This window comes from Siphateles boraxobius, unplaced genomic scaffold, assembly GCF_051911475.1.
Source record: "Siphateles boraxobius isolate OS27281-9 unplaced genomic scaffold, OSU_SipBor_1 6, whole genome shotgun sequence".
Classification (NCBI taxonomy): domain Eukaryota; kingdom Metazoa; phylum Chordata; class Actinopteri; order Cypriniformes; family Leuciscidae; genus Siphateles; species Siphateles boraxobius.
In genome coordinates this window covers 37,397,569-37,417,620 of record NW_027509186.1, presented here as the reverse complement: position 1 = coordinate 37,417,620, position 20,052 = coordinate 37,397,569, and the positions used below count along the sequence as shown (strand labels likewise).

Below are 20,052 nucleotides of genomic sequence, written 5' to 3'. Positions count from 1 at the left end.
TTTCTTAATGCAGAGTCAGACTGTGTTCAGTGTAAACGGTTTTTCCAAATTACTCCTGAGCACATGTGGCTGTATTTAACGGATTAGCATGATGGTATCTTGTGCAATGCCATCTGAGGGCTCAAAGGTCCCGAACATTCAACAGAGGTCTACTGCCTTACCCAACACAGACTGAGATTTCTTTGGATTCCCTGAATCTTGTGACAATATTATGTATGGAAGATGATAAAAGACATAAATTCTTTGCAATCTTGCATTGAGAAATGTGATTTTTTTAAATTGTTTGACAATTCTCTCATGATATTTGGCACAAAGTGATGAGCCATGACCCATCTTTGCTTAAAAAGACGGAGAAGCACTTTTACACCTAAACACGATACCCTCAACTATTACCAATTCACCTGCTCATTGTGGACTGTTTCAAAAGAGTTGGATAATCTAATTTGGATTATCTTATCACTTTTATTTTGTCTCAGTCCCAACTTTTTTGGGGTGTGTTGCAGCCATCAAAATGTGTTCATATTTACAAAATACAATTATGTTGGTAAATGAAAACATTGGAAAACTTTTCTTTGTACTTTTGTCAGTTAAAAAAAGTTTAAATAGAATTAACAAATCACAGATTCTTGATTTTAATGCATTTTACAAAATGTCCCAACTTTTTCTGATTTGGGGTTGTACAACAAAATGCATTTACGGGCTAAAAAAGTGGATTTAGCATGATATGTCCCCTTTAAGGGGTTGGAACAACATGAGGGTGAGGAAATGAATTTTGCTGATTTGTGGACTTAAAGCCTTCTATAACTTGTTCAATCATCCTGGTTTCCATGTCAGCGCTGTTTAATCTGATATCTATGGTTTATAACAGAGAACTCTGTGCCAAATCTGAATGTTTCTCACTGGATCTCCCAGCACTGTGTAGTAACGGTGTCACATGATCAAGTAGCTCGTAACGCTGTGCTGTCAATTATTGGTCTGAACTAATAAACAGTCCGTGAAGCTCAAATGAGTAGCGCAGTTTCAATCCGATTTTTTTATTTCGTGTTCCATGTAATGCTGGGCAACGTTGTGGTTGTGCCAGTAGGGCTGGGTATCGTAACACAATTTTCGATACCGATACCTTACCTCGATACCGGTTCCTGAACGATACTTTTTTCGATACCAGTTTTAACAATACAACATTACCTAAAAAAAAAATTACATTTTTTCAGTTTGTTTACTTTTTTACACTCATATTTTGAGTCTGTAAGAAGCACCAATGCTAAAGTTTTCTGTTTCCTAATCATTTAACAACATGTATTCTTTACTTCAATCAGCTCATTGTTTCTGCCTTAACTTAATGCATTATTTAACAATGAAACTAAATGAAAAAGTAATTGAAATGCATTACATGCAGTCACCTCTGATAACAGATTACTCTAAATTGTAATTTAGACATGCGTTTTCTGTAAAGCTGCTTTGAAACGATATGTTTTGTGAAAAATGCTATACAAATAAATGTGAATTGAATGAAATATAGGCTACTGGGGGCGGGATATGCCTCGCGCTCGGCACACATGAAAAGCAATGCGAAAAGACATGTTCAGGTTAATTTGTCGATTTGTCTCATGTCTGAGGCAAGTATCCTATACACGCTGAGTTTCGGTTCATTTGTGACGTGCTTCAGTTCTTGCAATCGAAGATGGATTAACTTTCTACTCTCAAGTGTATTCTGTGCGCTTTTAAGTGCCTTATCAGATTTACATACCGTGTTGCCGGTCTTGGCAGCAATTATCTTGTCAAATATTGCATTGCGTGCTTCTTGCATCGAGTCTGGTACATAGGTACACTTTTGATAATTTCCACATATTTTCTATATCTGGGTTGGGACGCTTACACACACACACTACAGCCTCACGTGTGACGAGCCACGTCTCTGGGCAGCCGGATAAACTAGTGTTAGGTACCGAAATTTGGTACCGAAAAACAAGACATGTTTCGATACTCGGTAGTATCGAGGCAATTCGGGCGGTACTAGGGATGAGTCGCGATCTTCGAATAGTCGAACTGCGTTCGAAATTCGATCATAAAATTGCTTTTTCGAATATCGTTATATTTTCGCGCAATTCCAATGTGTCATAATTGACGGAGACCAACTGTCACAGATCACGCAGCAGGGTATTTTTCGGGTGGGGGACACAAGTTGTCACTAACATGAATGAAACCCCCTACTGCGCGATCTAGGATACCAGTGTTTTATACATAGTGTAAACAAACAACAGAAGAAGAGCACCGTGACCGTTAACTCTGCGCCCAACAGCGGTTGGTAGTAACCTTTGCTGTCTATGGTAGTAACCGTCTATGGTAGTAACAAAGTAGGCTACATTTACTTCGTTACGTTGGGCGACGTTCCTCTCGTTACTTTATTTTAATGCAATACATGCTGTTAAATGTGTAGTTTATTCCAAGCGCGCTGTATCTTTTTTTATGGGCATGAGCGATGCTCAATTCACAAATGAATCACTCTTTTGAGTCGATTCTGTTCAAAGACTTCATCAAACAAGTTGGCAGATCTGTCTAAATTGGTTCGCAAATCAGTTTTAAATATCTGTTCAGTTTCCTGCACGCACTGAATCGTCTGAAGCGCTTTCAATTCAAACTCGACTCGGAGTCGTAACAGGAAGATTTAAGAACATCAAGAGCGTTGGATGAAGTGGCCGTGGGCCTACAGTCTAGTCTAGTGAAAGCAAATCTGCAAATGCGTCATATTTTTGCCAGCGTTGAAGATCTAGTTGTACATCTTCGTATGATGTCTGTGAAGAATGATTCCACAGGACGATACATTAGAGTTAATTTCATTCAGGTAATACATTTTACAACCAAACAGATTATTACGTGACGATAGCACTACTAAAAGTATGATGTTATTATCTGTTTTTTGGACATATAAAATAAGCTACCATTGTCCACAGCTTATGAAATGAGCACCCGCAATCCCGCGGTAATGTGTGTGTGTGTGTATTGGGTAGTGGCATCACACGAATAGTTTTGATTGAAACTAATTTATTTAAAAAGAAGCTATTGCAGTAACAAGGCAGGTTCGCATAAAATCATTATGACATATGACATTATTTTTTTTATCTAACGAGCATCTGGTTTGGCGATGCAAAAACGGACTGTCGTGCTTATTGTTTTTTTCTTCTATGCTAACTATGTTAAAAAAAACGACGAAAACATGTTACTTGTTCAATTAATAAACAGTATGTTTGATGACAAATTGCTAAAGATGAAATTGGCCTCCCTTTCTGTCATTGTGAGTGTGCGTTTTTTTTTTTTTTTTTTTGATTATCGAACGATAATCCACTTTTGCTCCTCGATTTTCGAATGCCATTTTTGGCAGAAATATACATCCCTATTCGGTACCTAAAAAGTACCGAACTCGATACCCAGCCTGATGCGCCAGCATGACCTATATAAAATTTTGGTCGCACAAGCAGGGAAAATGGTCGTAAAATGCAATTATTTGTTCGCAGTCTGGAGCCCTGCTGTTGACACCAATAAAATGTGTTTAATGTGTTAAATTTCAAAAGATCTTGGAAATCACCATGATGAATAAGCAGAGGTCGAATAGAGGGTATGCATTGTCGTCACTTTCCCACCGAAACACACACCCCTCAGCCTCACACACCCCTGAGTCACAAAATACCTGCTGTGTGATCGGCCTCGTTTCTCACAGAGGAGTAAAAGCATAAAAAAAGCAACAACAGTGAAGGATGATAGAGTCCTTCAAACAATATATAAATTAATAATAATAATAAACAAAAGTAAAGGTGGCAGCCTCTAATGGACGACTGCTGCACACACATAAACAAAACATAACCGAAAAGTCCTGGCCTGTTCCTCTCTCATCCTTCACTGTCGTCGCTCCTCCTTTTATGCTTCCGAAGCTCCTCCGTTAGATACGAGGCCGGTGCGGCACACAGGTGACACTAGTTAGTAATCACGCCACAGTTCTCACGGCCCTCTGCCTCGTCCTGCTTACCACAGCGAGTTAAACAAACTATTATCAGTTTAAACTAAAGGTTGGACTTGATATAGTTTTCCTTACAACTTACCAAAGATCCAGTGATCCATCGATATTTACATGCAGCCAGAATGTTTCCTGACATTTATACGTGCCTGATTTTGACTCCGGGGAAATGCATAAAGCAAATGTGCCTGTGAATGCTTAATAGAAATACAACATAGGTAGGTCTAAATCCATGTGATCATTTATATCAATGTTATATCATCATATCTAGTAGGGGTGCTCCGATCAGGATTTTGGGGGCCAATCACCGATTACTGGAAGCTGTATCACCCGGTACTGATCACCGATTACATGGTGTATTTGAAGCCTTCTATTTATCATGTAGCATTATTTATTAAACTATATTTAACAACAATGTACATTATGTATTGCAATTAAGAGAAGACAACGCATCATGAATTGACAACTGTGTATTTATTTGCAAGCAACATGTTCGGCATATTAACAGCCTGTAGTTGGTAATTGGGAACATCTAAGGGCTTGACAAATACAACTTTCCTGTAGAATATAAAATAAAAAAAGATAAAAGACAGAACATCTGAGTCTTTAAATTTAGCTTTAGACTACTTTAAACTAAAAACTGCAAAAAAAAAGGCTATAGCCAAAATATTGTCATCAAATATTGTATCATTTTGCGTCATCGGAGGATTTTGGGGCCAGAGGCTTAAAACTACAGCCAGTACTAGTAGCTAGTTCCGCATGTTTTCACCACGCCCATACGGGGCGGGATTTCACCCACAGAGTGTAAAGATAGTGTCAGCCATCTTTCTGTTGAAGCTAAGCTAACAGGCTCTTGCTCTGTGTAGAAAGTTTGTATAGTAGGCGAATCACGATGGCAGAAGGTAGTTTTGAAGTTGAAATGGCAAAAGGCAAAACCGACGGCTTAGTGTAAAGTGAGTATTTGGTTTGTTTTTCTTTTTTTTACTAAGACGTAATGAACAGAGTTTGGACACTCGACATTATCACAATGTTCTTCCCGCGTAGTCAGCTGAGCTATTGTTGTTATATTTACATCTATGATAGCATACTGTATGTGCAAATTGTTCACATTGCTAACGTTGTGCTTAACGTTACTGTTTTGTAGACAATATCGCCTAACAGCCTACCGTCACTTTATGGAATGGGTCCTGCAAGGCGAAAGACTTTGTAAAGGCTATCGTCTCGTTTTGCCCACCTGACCTGTGTTGTCCAGGATATCAGACGGAGATATCCAGCTCCTGACGGGCAATACTGTGAATGAATAGGAAAGGAATGTTAAGGAAACAGCTGAAGCTTCAAGCTCTGGAAGAGCTTTGAGTGTAAAAGTGTTAATATTAATTATATTTTTAATTAAAGGTTATAACTCACATTAGTTGTGGTTCTTTTTATAAACCTTTACTGTTACTAGAGTATTTATTAGCCTAGAGAATGTGTGGAGAAATTTTTCGGATACTTCATGGTTTGGGAGTGGCCTGGCTTCATAAGGGCAACAAAGCAAATGCATTCTGGGAGTTGTTGTCTTTTCAGACACACATGTAAAAAATACATGTTCTGCCTTTTCTCAGTCTAGAATGCTTCAATTTCAAAAATAAGTTCACATTTCTACTATATAAATGACCACTATTAAATACACATTCATCTTCCCAGAGCTGAAGTATCCCTTTAAGCATCAATGGCAGATTTTTCTTTATAAATATAAGCATCTCTGCATTTTTGGCTGACAGCTTGTTCCTCTTCTCTCCTATAATATTTCCTGCTGTACTAAAAAGGCACTCGCTATCAACACTTGTGCACGGTGCACAGAGGTAGGTTCGTGCTGCTTGTGCGAGAGCCGGAAAGCGGCTTTTATTGTTCTGCCAATAAACAAGTGGCTGTCCACTTTGTGGCATAACTGGCTCTGACAGATAGAGATTCAATTGAAATGATGCTGAGCTGCTGATGTCATTAGCACCACATTCCTGATCTCCACCCAACAACTCAGCAGACTCCAGTCTAGTGGCCAGGACATCAGAAAGCAGCCCACGTATCTGGGGCTTGACTGCGTCTGAGAAATACCTGTCTTTGTACCTTTTATTAACAAGAAAACCAAACATTCATTAATTTATTGGAATTGAATACGAATTTGTCAAAAATCAGATTCAGAAATACTTTAATAATTGGGTTACAGTTGCTCCATGTTAGAAAAGAAATATGTAACAGCAGATTCTAAAAAAAATGCTATTTAATTTCGTAGGTTATGATTAGTCAGCCCAGCATACTTCAGAAAGTTTTTTTTTTTATTCTGTAGCCTTATTAACTCTTCTACATGCTTATCTTTACAGAAAATGTAACATGATTTGAAGGAAATACCAGCCTACACAAAAAAGCACGTGTGTTTTGCTGTTTAAGTAATCCAGTATAAATTCAGTAATTTATCTCAGATTTTTCCAGATCTGGTCCTGTGGGCGTCAGTATCACACAGTGATCACAGTTCACACCTGCAGTGAAGCCCCTCCCAAATACAATTCACCAATAAATACTGGGAATATTCCCATCATCCTACAAGAGAAGGACAAACTCCAGGAGTAGCAGCTGAAATCTGTGTGACTGTTAAAGATGGAGTTTATTAAAGAGGAGATTGAAGACATGAGTGATCCAGAACCATCCAGAATAAAACATGAAGATATTGAGGAACAAATAGGTTGGTGTCCAATCTTGATTCTTCAATGCTTTGGTAGCTGTGAAATAATAAGCAGGATATGGATGAAAAATTCTATAGAAATGCTTATATAATTTTAATCGTCATATTTTATGTACTTTTAATCAATCTTGTAGGCTGTAACAGTTGTCAAACTCATTTTGATCGTATTAGCAAGAGAATGAATTAACTAAACTTTGGCACATCAAATGTCTGATACTTGATCTCTGTTGCTTTCTGCTATTAACCCGTAAGCCCTGAGGGCATTTTAGAGTTGTTTTTTCTGAGTGACATGCACAAAACTAAAGACTCATAACTCCGAGGCTATAGCAAGGAGAGTCAAAAGGTTGGTATTGTTTGATAGAACATTTTATACATTTTTAGAAAATATACATTATATTACATTTGGACATTCTCACCACCGGCGATACACTTCGGGTTTAAGGGGTTAAATCAGGGTTCACTTAAACTGATTCTATTTTTATGTTTATTTTAGATCGAATGGAAGTGAAAGAGCAAAGACAAGAATTGGAGAAAATTGAGGAACATCATGACTTTAAAATTCAAGAAACAAAAACCAAAAAGCTGCACACCTGCACTCAGTGTGGAAAGAGCTTGAGTCAAAAAGGACACCTTAAGACACACATGAGAATTCACACCGGAGAGAAACCGTATCCATGCACGCAGTGTGAAAAGAGTTTTTCTCAAGCGTCAACTCTCAGTGTTCATCTGCAAATTCACTCTGGAGAAAAACCATTTAACTGTGATCAGTGTGGTAAAGATTTTATTATATCATCATATCTAAAACAACACCTGAAAGTTCATTCAGATGAGAAGCCTTATGTGTGTTCTCTCTGTGGAAAGAGTTTTTCACGACTGATAAGTTTTAAACGGCACCAGAAAACACATGATGAAGTGAGAGATCATGTGTGTTGTGACTGTGGGAAGAGCTTTACTACATCTGGCAGTCTGAATGTGCACCAAAGAATTCATACTGGAGAAAAACCTTACAAGTGCTCATATTGTGACAAGAGTTTCTCTCGGTTGGGAACACTGAAAGTACATGAGCGAGTTCATACTGGAGAGAAGCCGTACCACTGTTCTCAGTGTGGAGAGAGTTTTAGACATCCATGTAGTTTTCTCAGTCACATGAAGAAATATCATAATTCAAGGGTTTGAAATTAACACAAAATGCAGGTAAAAATAACGTGTGGCGTGAGAAATGTAATTGCATTTTTATTTCATTTAAAATTAAAGACAAATAATATCGTAGATTGTGTATAAATTAGAGGTCGACCGATAGTGGATTTTACCGATACCGATTTTTAGGTTTGATCGTAAATGCCGATAACCGATAATTCAACCGATATTTTTTAAAATGGTTACTGGATTAAAAACAAACATAACACTCACAAGTAAAACAGTGCTGAACTGAAATGTGCTAAATTAAATAAATATATAAATATGAATATATTAAAATAAGTTCTACAGAACGACTCTATACAGAAAATAATTTAAACATTAAAATATTACAAGTTTCGTTAGTTATAACCACTGATCTATATAGAATGACTGGATAGCTCATGACGTTCTAAACTGCCATCAGGCAGTGAAGCCACCGGAAGTGTTCGAGCGGCCATCTTACGATTCCCTACCAGCAGAGGGCTCCAAAGGCGGTTATACAGATTTTGGTAGCTCCGACGGCACATTTAAGGTTACCCGCTGTGCAGCATACAAGTGTAAAACCATAGACATCATATAGATAGACGCCCTATCGACCGCTACTGTCTATTGGTGCGGACGAGCCGTGGGGCCGCCATCTTAAACCGGTCACCCGCTCCGCTCAGTGTAATCTGTTTGGCAGGTGCAATGAGCTGTCAGCGCATTTAATTAATCATATCTCACTGAATACCGAACTGATTTTCACGCGGGTTTTTTTTGCTGCAAAGGTCATACACGTAGCTACGATACAGGACACATTGAATATTTTGTTTACAAAATACAACCAATAGTACGGTAATGTTAAATGTTAAATCTTACTTGTGAAAAGTAATCCCAGAGTGATGGTCCGCCGATTTGAGCAGGAATATGCAGCACAGTGCTCTGGCATCTACTGCTGCTATGCAACGCAAATAGGAGTAAGACCGGTTTAAGATGGCGGTCGCATTTCTTGCGCCACAGCGGCCAATAGGGCATCTAGTCTCTATATGATGTCTATGTGTAAAACGACGTTCACAAAAGGATGTAGAAAAACTGCCCACAGGTTGTAATTCGAGCCCTATAAGTAGTAATTTATATGTACAATTGTCATTATTCCTGTGTTAAGGCAAGAGTAACTTAATTCTTCTACTAGTGTTGTCAAAAGAACCAGTAATGTTACTTCGGTAAGTTACCAAGTCGGTACTGAAATTTTGAAAATGGGACGATACCAGCATTTCTGCAGCACCGGGTAACTTATATTCTTGGTACCCGCTGCTTTCAATCGCTTCAGTGTTTATCTAAGCGCGAGCCAGTCTCCAGACTAACTTTTTTACTAGGAGCACTTTAGCCAATGTAGCCTATACCACGATGTATTATAGTAGTGTCTGTGAATATTAAACCGCAAAAAACTTGGCTATTAACCCTGCATGTTCTGCTTGTCTCTGTGGGAATGAATGGCGCAGACACACGGTATAATTTACCCCACACACACACTCACACACGCGTGACGCTCGCGCAGGTTTCAGTCTCTGCTGCCTCACGATATGAGGACATGATGAACTTCCTCTCCAGAGCCGATCTGAGAGTCACTTCATGAGCATTTTACCGCTTCATTTGAGAAAAACTATCGTCATATCATAGCACACACAGAAACTCAAAGGTCTTCACGGCAACCCGTCCAAAATAAAAGTTCGGTTTAGCTTGAAGAAATTGACTGAAATAATTATATTTGCCTACTGTTGTACAGTAGATTTACCTACATCTTAATGTAATGCAATTTTTAAAAAGCAGGACAAATTTTCGACTTTAAACAAATATCCATTTAAATGCTTAGGGTGTTTGAGTGGTAAGAATGTACAGGGAGACTGTAGATTTTAAAACGGTGTCTCCTTAGGCAATGTTTTCTCTGTCAAATCATACAATTTCCTATTGATTCAATTGAACGCGTGAGCTCACTAGGGAGTACCAATATGGCGGCGCGGTGGCTTCACTGTTTATGACGTCATGAGCTATCCAGTCATTCTATATAGATCAGTGGCTATAACCTAGAAACAAACGTAAATTTCATAGGTAACACTTTGCAAGTCGCATTTGTTAACAAGGATGCATTAGCTAGCTTTCATGAACTATATGCATTATGCAATATACGTTTTTACTGCATTTATTAATATGAGCAATACAATTGAACCTTTATCATTCATGTTAGTTCATGGTACATTAACTAAGGTAATAACAGATAAAATAAGAATTAAAACTCCATTTCAAATGCATTAGTAAATGTTGAAATTAACAAACTAACAATGAATAATACTTCTACAACTTCTATTAACCTTAGTTAATGCTAAAAATGGAATCTTATTGTAAAGTGTTACCATTTCATATAATTCCAGAGAGTCATGCTTAAAGATGGCCATTAAAATTTAATAAAGACCTATATTACGTATACGTAATATAGCCTATGTATAGTCTCTCACTTTATTTGCTTCTATTTTAGAACACTTGATGATTATCTAATCAAAATAACAAGATGTATTGTAGTGATAAGAAAAAGAACTTAAATTGAACGCGTTTCTGATTTGTTTATGTTTCTGTTGGCTAACTTACATGAACATTTCAATGTTGAGAAAGCAATCACGTCACTAGTTTTAAATATGCGACTTCGTCGGCTAATGAATGCATAAAAGTGACCAGCTGGATATAAAATAATGCAAATAGATGGTAACAATTGCAACATAAAACATTTGGGTCAGGTCTGCATGTGTTTTTGTCGCATTGTTTAAACCACTTGACTGAGGTAGGCTACTAATGTTAGAGTCCTCTCAGCCTCGACGGCAAACATACTTCTGTTCTTTCTCTGCTGATGCAGCATCTAGTCAACAAATTAATTACTTTATTATGATATGGCAATATACTTTAGTGTTATGTATTCATACCGTTTCGCTGTCAGTGTTTTAAATGCGCGTCTGAAGTGTCAGCGCTCTCTGTGCTGCGTGTTCTCTCCTTTCTGCGCGCAGCCTCGCGTGCTAACGTAATCAACTCAGCCAGTGATAGTTTGTTATTTGTCCTCTAGAGGCCGCTCTCAGCCTGTATAATGCCAGCAGTCTCTTCTCAGCGCTCTCGTACTGTGTAATGACTCCGCACAATTCTCAGCCGCTCCAGCAACGGACGCAACCCAGAAAAACTATCGGTGTGGATTTTTACCGATAACGATAGTTCCACCAATCAACTATCGGTGCCGATTAATCGGCAAAACCGATGAATCGGTCGATCTCTATTATAAATGTTATGTGTGACCACAAACATGAAGCTGCGTGTGCGAAAAACAATTGTAAGACTATTTTGGCTATACTAATCGCTGGTCTAAATCAGGGCTATAGCCAAGCCGTTGAACGTAGACACTGATTGCCTTAATTTCGCTGGGTGGGCTAAAAGCAGACCGCACATAGCCCGTCCAATTCAGAATCGTCAATACATTAGATCATTAATGAAATAACCCTTGCACCTTGTAGATATTATTACCAATGTGAACATGATGGGATATCAACCATCTCACGCGCTGCCTGGCTACAAAACTACAATTCATCAGTTTTGACTATATTTGGGCTACAATAAATAGTGGCTATGCACAGCCTTCACATAAGAACATGTCAAAGAAATGAAACCAAACACCTTGTAATCACAGTTGACTTGCATATATGATGGAATATCATACATCTCACAAGTTATTTTGGAAAAAAATGGCATGTAACCAGATTCAATGTTATTTTGGCTAGAAGTGGGTTCACATAGCCGGACCTTATCGGGTCTATATTTAACCGAGACGGTGAAATGACGGCTATTACTTGCTGGGATGTAACACAAAATCAAGCAACATATACATGCAAAAGTGTTGTTCCTTATCAGTCGGTCACTCTCGACGTTCGTTGTGATCGATGAATAGGAATCTCGCTAGAGAGGCCAATCTATTTTGAGTGAAACCAGAAGCTGTGTCCCAGTGTGAAGCCTATTCGTCCTGCGAAGGACGCACCATGTAGCCTTCTTAGGATTTCCTAATTGTGCAACCATGTGTTCCCTATTACCGCTCCTGGCGCCAAGCAACGGTGTGAGAGTACAGCTGCCATCCTTATAATTCATTTGTTATAATTGAATAAACGTCTATGAAGCCAGAATTGGCTATTTTCTTTTTTTGTTTAATATTTTACTGGAGGACATGGTGAGGAATTTTCAGTCATGTATTTTCGGCTTTAATAGCCAAGATCATGGCCAGAGCTGGTTTGCTGTGTCCCGATTCAGAAGCTGCTTCCTGAATTGCCAGATTACACTTTAAACTGTTCAAGTAGCCCATTGGGTGTTAACTTACATAAATAATGTAATGAAAAGAAAACATACATAGGCATATAAAGGTTCAAATATTCACTTATATCTTACCTTGATGCGATTTTGTAGGCTAGTGTATTCTTTATGTAAATGGACCATGGTGAATATATTTTTCAACCCCGTATTATGGAGCCCGGGAAGTCACCTGTGGGAAAAAAACAAAACGATCCGTAGCGACGGTTTATAAACTGTAGGCCTACTCACAATATTTTTTATGTGTAAACATAAATGTATGACGATACACAATTTTATTTGTGTAAACACACAATAACAAGAAAACGTGCTTTTGTAGAATAAAAGAAAACAATCAGGTGCACTTTCATGATCTCCGAGAACTGGAGCACGTCTCAAAAATGAATTGAAACTAAATATAGCCTACCCATACAAAGCTTGAAATGTCCACTTTAAAATGAAAAAATTTGAATATAATTTCCAGGTTCTAATTGGGCCTTAGAAAACCAGTAAAATTGATTTTTTTTTCATATTAATTTGTGAATATTTCAAATGTTTAATAAAGGGGAAAAGAAGACATAAACAAAAATCTGAAAATACGTCAATATATATTTTTTTTCGCAGCATTTGGTGAGTACAGTTCACATTCAAATTTTAGTGTTCAACTTTGAGTTTTAAAAATAGCCTACAACAACGTTCATTTTAGTTTCTTCAATTACGAGTTAAAAAAGAAAAACTAATGGACGCAAAAGTACACAGACCTTATATTATTAAATATTTCAAATAATGTAGCCTATTTGTAGAAAAGTTTGATAGTCTTGGGTCCGTGTACTTTTGCATCCATTCATTTTTGCCCAAATAAAAGTAGTTGCGAATGATGTATGCAAATTCTGTATGACCAGAAATGATAGAGGAGCCTATTTTAAGTTGTTTCCACTGTTGGTAGAAAAATGCAAGTGTTCGCACCCACGCCTCTGTACCATGCAGTGCGCACTCCACACTCCACACAAGCACTTGGATATGCGTCAAAATCCTGTTTATTTGTGATAATCTTAGCCCTGTATTATTATTGTCTAACCTGTATTATGACTGACATTTGACGCCCAACAATTGATTTGTTCCTTTTTTTTGGATAAAAGCGTCTTCTAAATATGTAGCCTAATGTAGCTAATAATAATAATGGTTATTATTATTATTTGCATTTATAATTATAAATGAGTTCACTGAAGACAGTAATATGTTAATCATAAAATAATTTATGAATGTTTTATTTTTATATAATCTAATCTCGTGTTTGTGTTATATTTCTTTTTTATATGTGAAGTCTTTTTTCGCTTATTCTATTATACTGATTTTTTTTCTTCCCCCAACAAATGGACTTTAAAGATACAAGTAGCCTAAATGTTTTTTGTTTTTTTTAGAAAATTCAAGAAATTATCCATTTTAAAAAATGAAGTTTAAACACAATGCAAAGCATCCCTCATAAACAGGTGGCCTGGTTGAATCATCGTGGGCACGATTTGTTAAACCGAGGGAACAGTTTAAGAATTCGTGAGTACAGTTTATAAACTGAGGGGACGGATTGCAAAACCGTCGCCACGGATTGTTTTTCCTGGGCTCCGTACTATGGGAATATAAAACCCAGTTGAAAATAAAAAAGTGCAGTTCAAATGTTACTCCCGCTCATCATCGGTAGCTGTCACAGTTGCTAGGCGACAAGAACAATCATCTGTAATTTTTTAAAATAAAAATGCTGTCGTCATCGGCGTGCAATGGCAGGGCTGGACTGGGACTAAAAGTCGGCCCTGGTATTTTGTCCCAGACTGGCCCACTACATATAATCATAAAAACAACCGATCTAACTCCTATTAAAACCACTAATGCCATGTAATGAGTGAGTAGGAATGAGTAAGAGTTAATAAATGAAATGACTACTAATTGTAAAATACAATCGCACTACTCCACAATGGTGAATCCTAAAACAAGCTATAAGATGCATTGACATAGCAATACCAGTGTTTGACACAGGATTTTTGGTAAATCTGTGGTGGGTGTACCTCTGTCTCTTTAGGGGGGTTCGGGGAGTCCCCCCGTAAGAAAGATGTGTGCTTTTTAATGTTAAATTCATCAATCCGATGCACTTTGAGAGTTAAAAATTAAGAGCTCCAACCCATAATCAGTGTGCAAATTGAACAAAGAAAAACTCAAAACTCTTTTAACTGTGATATAGTGTCTGTCTGCATTACACTACTACATAAGTTATAATATTAATCCCATGACAGTAATAGCCATTTATTGTAAAACAAATGCACTGACAAATAAAAGCAACTTTCATAATTAGTTTTGTACTAATTTCTATGCTTGAAAGAGATAAACACATGATCTTTTATTTTGGCGGAAAACATGGTTTACAAACGCGTCTCATTACAATTCTAGTAAAATGCGTAATCGTCAACTATGCAGATGTGTAAATAATGCGTATCTGGGTAATGGGTTCCTACACTCATAGCCTAAGTGTTCTGCTTAAGCCTAGTTCTGCTCAAGTAGCCTTGATCGATTGCTCCTGTCTGCCTCGCTGCCTGCTGTCTTTTGTTTGCTTCGAGGCTGTAAGCTCCATCCAAGCCTCGTATTAGCTTCGTATTTCTTTGTTTTAAACCATCAGTTACTACCATTTCTAGTTGTTTATAGTACTAAATACAGCTTACCCAACATCTGTTTAGTATAGCCTTCCCCGTCGGCAATATAGGGTTTATATGTGATAAATGCAAGGAGACAGTCAGGCTGACGGAGAAGATTTCAGAATTAGAGACACGCATCCAAACTTTAATTGAGGATAGCAAGTGTGCTAGAGCTTTAGATACTATTTTGGATGCGCCTAGCATAGTGAACTCTTTACATGATTCGGTTCCGGCTGAATTATTGCCTGTGCAGCCAGGCAAATGGGTGACAGTGAGGGATCGCTCTAGCCGCGGATCAAAAAAACACTCTTCTGTTCCGATTACCATAACAAATCGATTTGCCCCGCTCAGTGAAACACCCACTGAGAATTCTGTTGATTGTGCCCTGGTAATTGGTGATTCGATCACACGGAACGTGAAAATAGAGACACCAGCCAACATAGTCACGTGTTTGCCGGGAGCCAGAGCGCCTGACATAAAAGCAAATTTAAAAGTGCTGGCTAATGCTAATCGCAAATTCTCTAAGATTGTTATTCACGTCGGCACTAATGATGTTTGACTCCGCCGGTCGGAGATCACTAAAATTAATATTAAAGAGGTGTTTGAACTCGCAAGTACGATGTCAAGCACTATAATTTGCTATGGCCCCCTTCCTGTTCAAAGGAGTGATGAGATAGTTAGTAGATTGTGTTCACTCAATGGCTGGTTGTTTAAGTGGTGTCCGTAAAATAATATAGAATTCATAGACAATTGGAAAAGTTTTTGGGGCAAACCTGACCTGTTAAAAAGAGAAGGTATTCATCCCTCCTGGGATGGTGCTGCTCTTCTGTCTAGTAATTTGGCTCATAGTCTTGCAGATAAAACATGACAATCTGGGGCTCAGGTCAGGAAGCAGACAAACTGGCTAAACCGACCGTCTGCTAGCGGCCTCGCGTCACCAAGGTCAGATAAATCCCATCACATAGAGACTCTTTCACTTAGATATCATCATATAGAGACTGTTTCTGTTCCCCGAATTAGGAAATACAAAAAACGTCCAAACCCATCTAAGGTTAAAAATGTAATTGATGTTCAACAAATAAAAAATAGATATAATACAGATGAGCAAACGAAAAAGCTTGGGTTGCTGAATATTCGATCTGTTACTTCAAAAGCGCTTATAGTTAATGATATGATTTCAGATTATAACCTAGATGTGCTGTTGTGTATGACAGAAACCTGGCTAAAACCAAACGATTACATTACTTTAAATGAGTCCACCCCGCAAGATTACTGTTATAAACATGAACCTCGTCTGAAAGGCAAAGGGGGAGGTGTTGCTGTAATTTGTAGTAATATTTTCAAAACCACTAAGAAATCTACTTTAAAATATACTTCTTTTGAAGTGTTGGTGCTTAATGTAAAAATATATAATGTAAACAATAAATCACGTTTGAGAATTCTGCTGGCAACTGTATATATATAGGCCACTAGGGCACCATAAAGATTTTATCAAATAATGTGCTGACTTTCTATCAGAATTATTTTGACTGCAGATAAAGTACTAATTGTTGGTGATTTTAATGTACATGTAGATAATGGAAAAGATGCATTGGGATTGGCATTTAAAGACATTCTTAACTCTATTGGAGCAGACTAAATTCTGCAGCAGACTGACGACATCTCAGATCATTATCTAGTCTCATGTAAATTACATTTAGTCAAGGCTGCAAAGCTGACTCCGTGTTACAAGTATGTTAGACCTATCACTTCTGCCATTAAATATTGCTTTATCAATAATCTTCCTAATCAGTTTCATCAGCTCAGCATCCCAGATAGCTTAGAAGAACTCGATATGGCAACAGAAACTTTTAACTCTCTCTTTACCAGCACTTTAGACACAGTTGCTCCGTTGCGCTTAAAGAAGATTAAAGAAAATAGTCCAATGCGACTATTTTTCAATGCAACGAGCACACTCAGACCCTTAAGAGAGCAGTCAGAAAAATGGAGCGCAACTGGAAGAAAACAAAACTAGAGGTATTTCGGATTTCATGGTAGGAGAGCTCGATTGCTTACAGAGAGGCTTTAAAAGCTGCTAGATCTGCTTATTTTTCAACCCTATTAGAAGAAAATACATATAATAATAAGAAAATACATAAAATAAACATAATAGGTATTTATTTGAAAAAGTGGCTAAACTAACGAAAAAGAAAGCTTCAAGCCCAGAAGTTCCCAAGAAACACAGCACTAATGACTTTACGAACTTCTTCACTTGTAAGATTTATAATATTAGGGACAAAATTATAACTATGCAACCGTCTACTACAGTATCGCATCAGGGAGTGCATTGTAGTCTTCCTGAGGTAAAATTTGATTCATTTGTTGCTATAGGAGACGAAGAATTTTGCAAACTCGTTAAATCATCTAAATCGACAACATGTATGTTAGACCCTATACCGACTAAGCTACTGAAAGAGATGCTTCCAGATGTCATAGATCCTCTTCTTAATATCATTAATTCGTCTTTGTCTCTAGTAGGGGTGGTGAAAAAAATCGATTATTGATTAATCGCGAATATGTTATGGACGAGTATGAATCGATTATTAAATCTTCAAAAATCGATTATTTTTTATTTTATTTTTTAAAGTGCATTATTTTATTTTGTAAAAAAAAATTATACCGGAAGTTGAACGTCACGAACGCGCCCAGTTCCAGTTAGCAAGCGCGTGTAACGCACTGTCTATGGTGTAACCAGCCAGAGCGAGTTAGAGCAGGTGTGTAAAAGCCTGTTTGAGCCTGTTTACAATCGTATTTGATTGCAGAGCGCCGTAGCGCAAGCACTACCTCTCGCTCGTTCCTCTCTCTCTCGCGCACGCTCTCTCTTACCCTCATATGAGGCGCCGTTTAGGGCTTATATCAAACTTCACACACACACACAAACTCGCGCACAAACTCAATGAGACGTAGACACAAACTCGCGCACAAACTCAATGAGACGGAACACACACAAACTCTCCGTGCACATACTCATATGAGACGCGAGCACACACACACACACACACACACACACACACACACACACACACACACACACACACACACACACACAAACTAGCGCACATACTCATCTGAGACGCATGCTCACACAGTACATGATATGATTCTCAGTGTGAACAGAAATCACACATTGGTAAGTGCATTTTTTGTTAACAGAGACAGAGTCATTATTATGCCATTATCATTGTTTTAGAAGAAAATGGTCTCAGAACGACTTTATTATCAATATTATCGTTTATCGCAATAATTTCTTGGACAATTTATCGCCCAGCAAGATTTGTTATCATGACAGGCCTATAGGTGTTACTGAAGTTACAGTAAGTTGTTCAAAAATGTTCATTTTGTCTTAATGATTAAATTGGACAATTTCTTCTAGAAAGGTGTTCAGGTGGAGAGAAAACCTTTTCTTTACCTTGATATGTTTCGACTGAAACCTACAGTCTTCCTCCACCTGAACAACACCTTGTCTTTTTGGAAGAAAATTGTCCAATTTCTACAGTATGTTGGTTCTGATCTACTTCCTAAAGGAAATAAGCCTTTCATTTATTTGTTATTGTTTAGTTCAACTTGATGAGTCACAACACAATGTGATGTATTCATTTCTGTGTTCTACAGAACATAAGCTACATACAAATAATTCTTAAGTTATAACTACACGACACAGAAAGTGCTTTGAGTTGTTGTTACTCAATAAAAGAGTTAAGTAACTCAGCAGCTGACTTTTTTTAATACTGCAATCACTTTGTAGTGTATTTTCGTTTACTGTTGTGAAATGGAAAATCAATAATCGCTAATCGAGAATCGTTAATAATCGAAAATTGACTGTAATCGAATCGGGACTTCAATAATCGTAATCGAATCGAATCGGGAAATCAGACAGATTAACCACCCCTAGTCTCTAGGATACGTACCAAAAACGTTTAAGCTGGCTATGATTAAACCGCTTGTTAAAAAAACGCAACTTGACCCTACAGACCTTTTCTGTCAAAGATATTAGAAAAAGCAGTATCCTCACAACTTGGTTCCTTTCTTGAAAGAAAAGGTATCTGCAAGGATTTTCAGTCCAGATTTTGAGTTTATCATAGTACTGAGACTGCTCTCATTAGAGTCACAAATGATTTGCTCTTATCATCTGATCGCGGTTGTATCTCTCTATTAGTGTTACTTGATCTTAGTTCTGCATTTGACACCACTGACCACAACATTCTTTTAAATAGACTAGAAAACTATGTTGGCATTAGTGGAATTGCACTAGCATGGTTTAAATCATATTTATTGGACCGCTATCAGTTTGTAGCAGTAAATGAAGAGATGTCTTATCGATCACAAGTTCAGTATGGCGTACCACAAGGCTCAGTACTAGGACCGCTGCTGTTCACTCTGTACATGCTACCTTTAGGAGATATCATCAGGAAACATGAAATTAGCTTTAACTGTTATTAGGGGTGACACGATCCGCCTTTTTTGCCTCTGATACCGATTCCGATGCCTGGGACTCAGTATTGGCCGATACCGAGTACCGATAAGATCCAATACTAAAATAATAATTAAAAAAACAGTGCCAAATTACCTAATAAACTGTATCTGTATGCCTAACTTTGAAGAGACTGTGATTATTCTTTTGTTAAAGACATCAAAGCTTGACTTAAACATTATTTTCCTTACTTTGTAAAACATATACAGACAAAATATATACTATATAATTAAAAGACATTTCTTTTAAAATTTTAAGAGCAACTTTTTAATGAAGCAGCAACATATGATAGATTGGACAGAACAACTAAGGCTATCAATAAACTGCCATTGCGCAAAAGTATTGTAATATGAAAGGCTCCAATTCAGAGTGGCACGAAACGCCTATGCAACGTGCTGTTTGAATGCTGAATGGAGAATGACTGACAGCCGCAGCAGAGGGAAGCACTTCGGTGAACTTGAGATTTACGACTTAAATCTGTACCTCACATTAAACTATACTTCAGAAAACTTGGAATATAGTACACGAAAACATTATGGTGCTTTATAATGTTTTTGTGCCTTTTGTGTTGTATAACAATAACATGCGTACAAAATCGGAATCGGATTTG

The 20,052-nt window shown here is 37.6% G+C and overlaps 2 protein-coding genes across 2 annotated transcripts in view; one reads left to right on the top strand and one right to left on the bottom strand.

Annotated features, from left to right (window-relative positions):
• The window catches only part of LOC143716529 (uncharacterized), a 204,952-nt gene that overhangs the window by 9,873 nt on the left and 175,027 nt on the right, over positions 1-20,052 (top strand). The window contains exons 2-4 of the mRNA XM_077209081.1: positions 6,479-6,728; positions 7,222-7,898; positions 8,332-8,464. Of these exons, the coding sequence (XP_077065196.1) occupies positions 6,644-6,728; positions 7,222-7,898; positions 8,332-8,464 (895 nt within the window). The 5' untranslated portion in view covers positions 6,479-6,643. The remainder of the gene's footprint in view (positions 1-6,478; positions 6,729-7,221; positions 7,899-8,331; positions 8,465-20,052) is intronic.
• The window catches only part of LOC143715439 (uncharacterized), a 266,032-nt gene that overhangs the window by 144,392 nt on the left and 101,588 nt on the right, over positions 1-20,052 (bottom strand). The window lies entirely within an intron of this gene.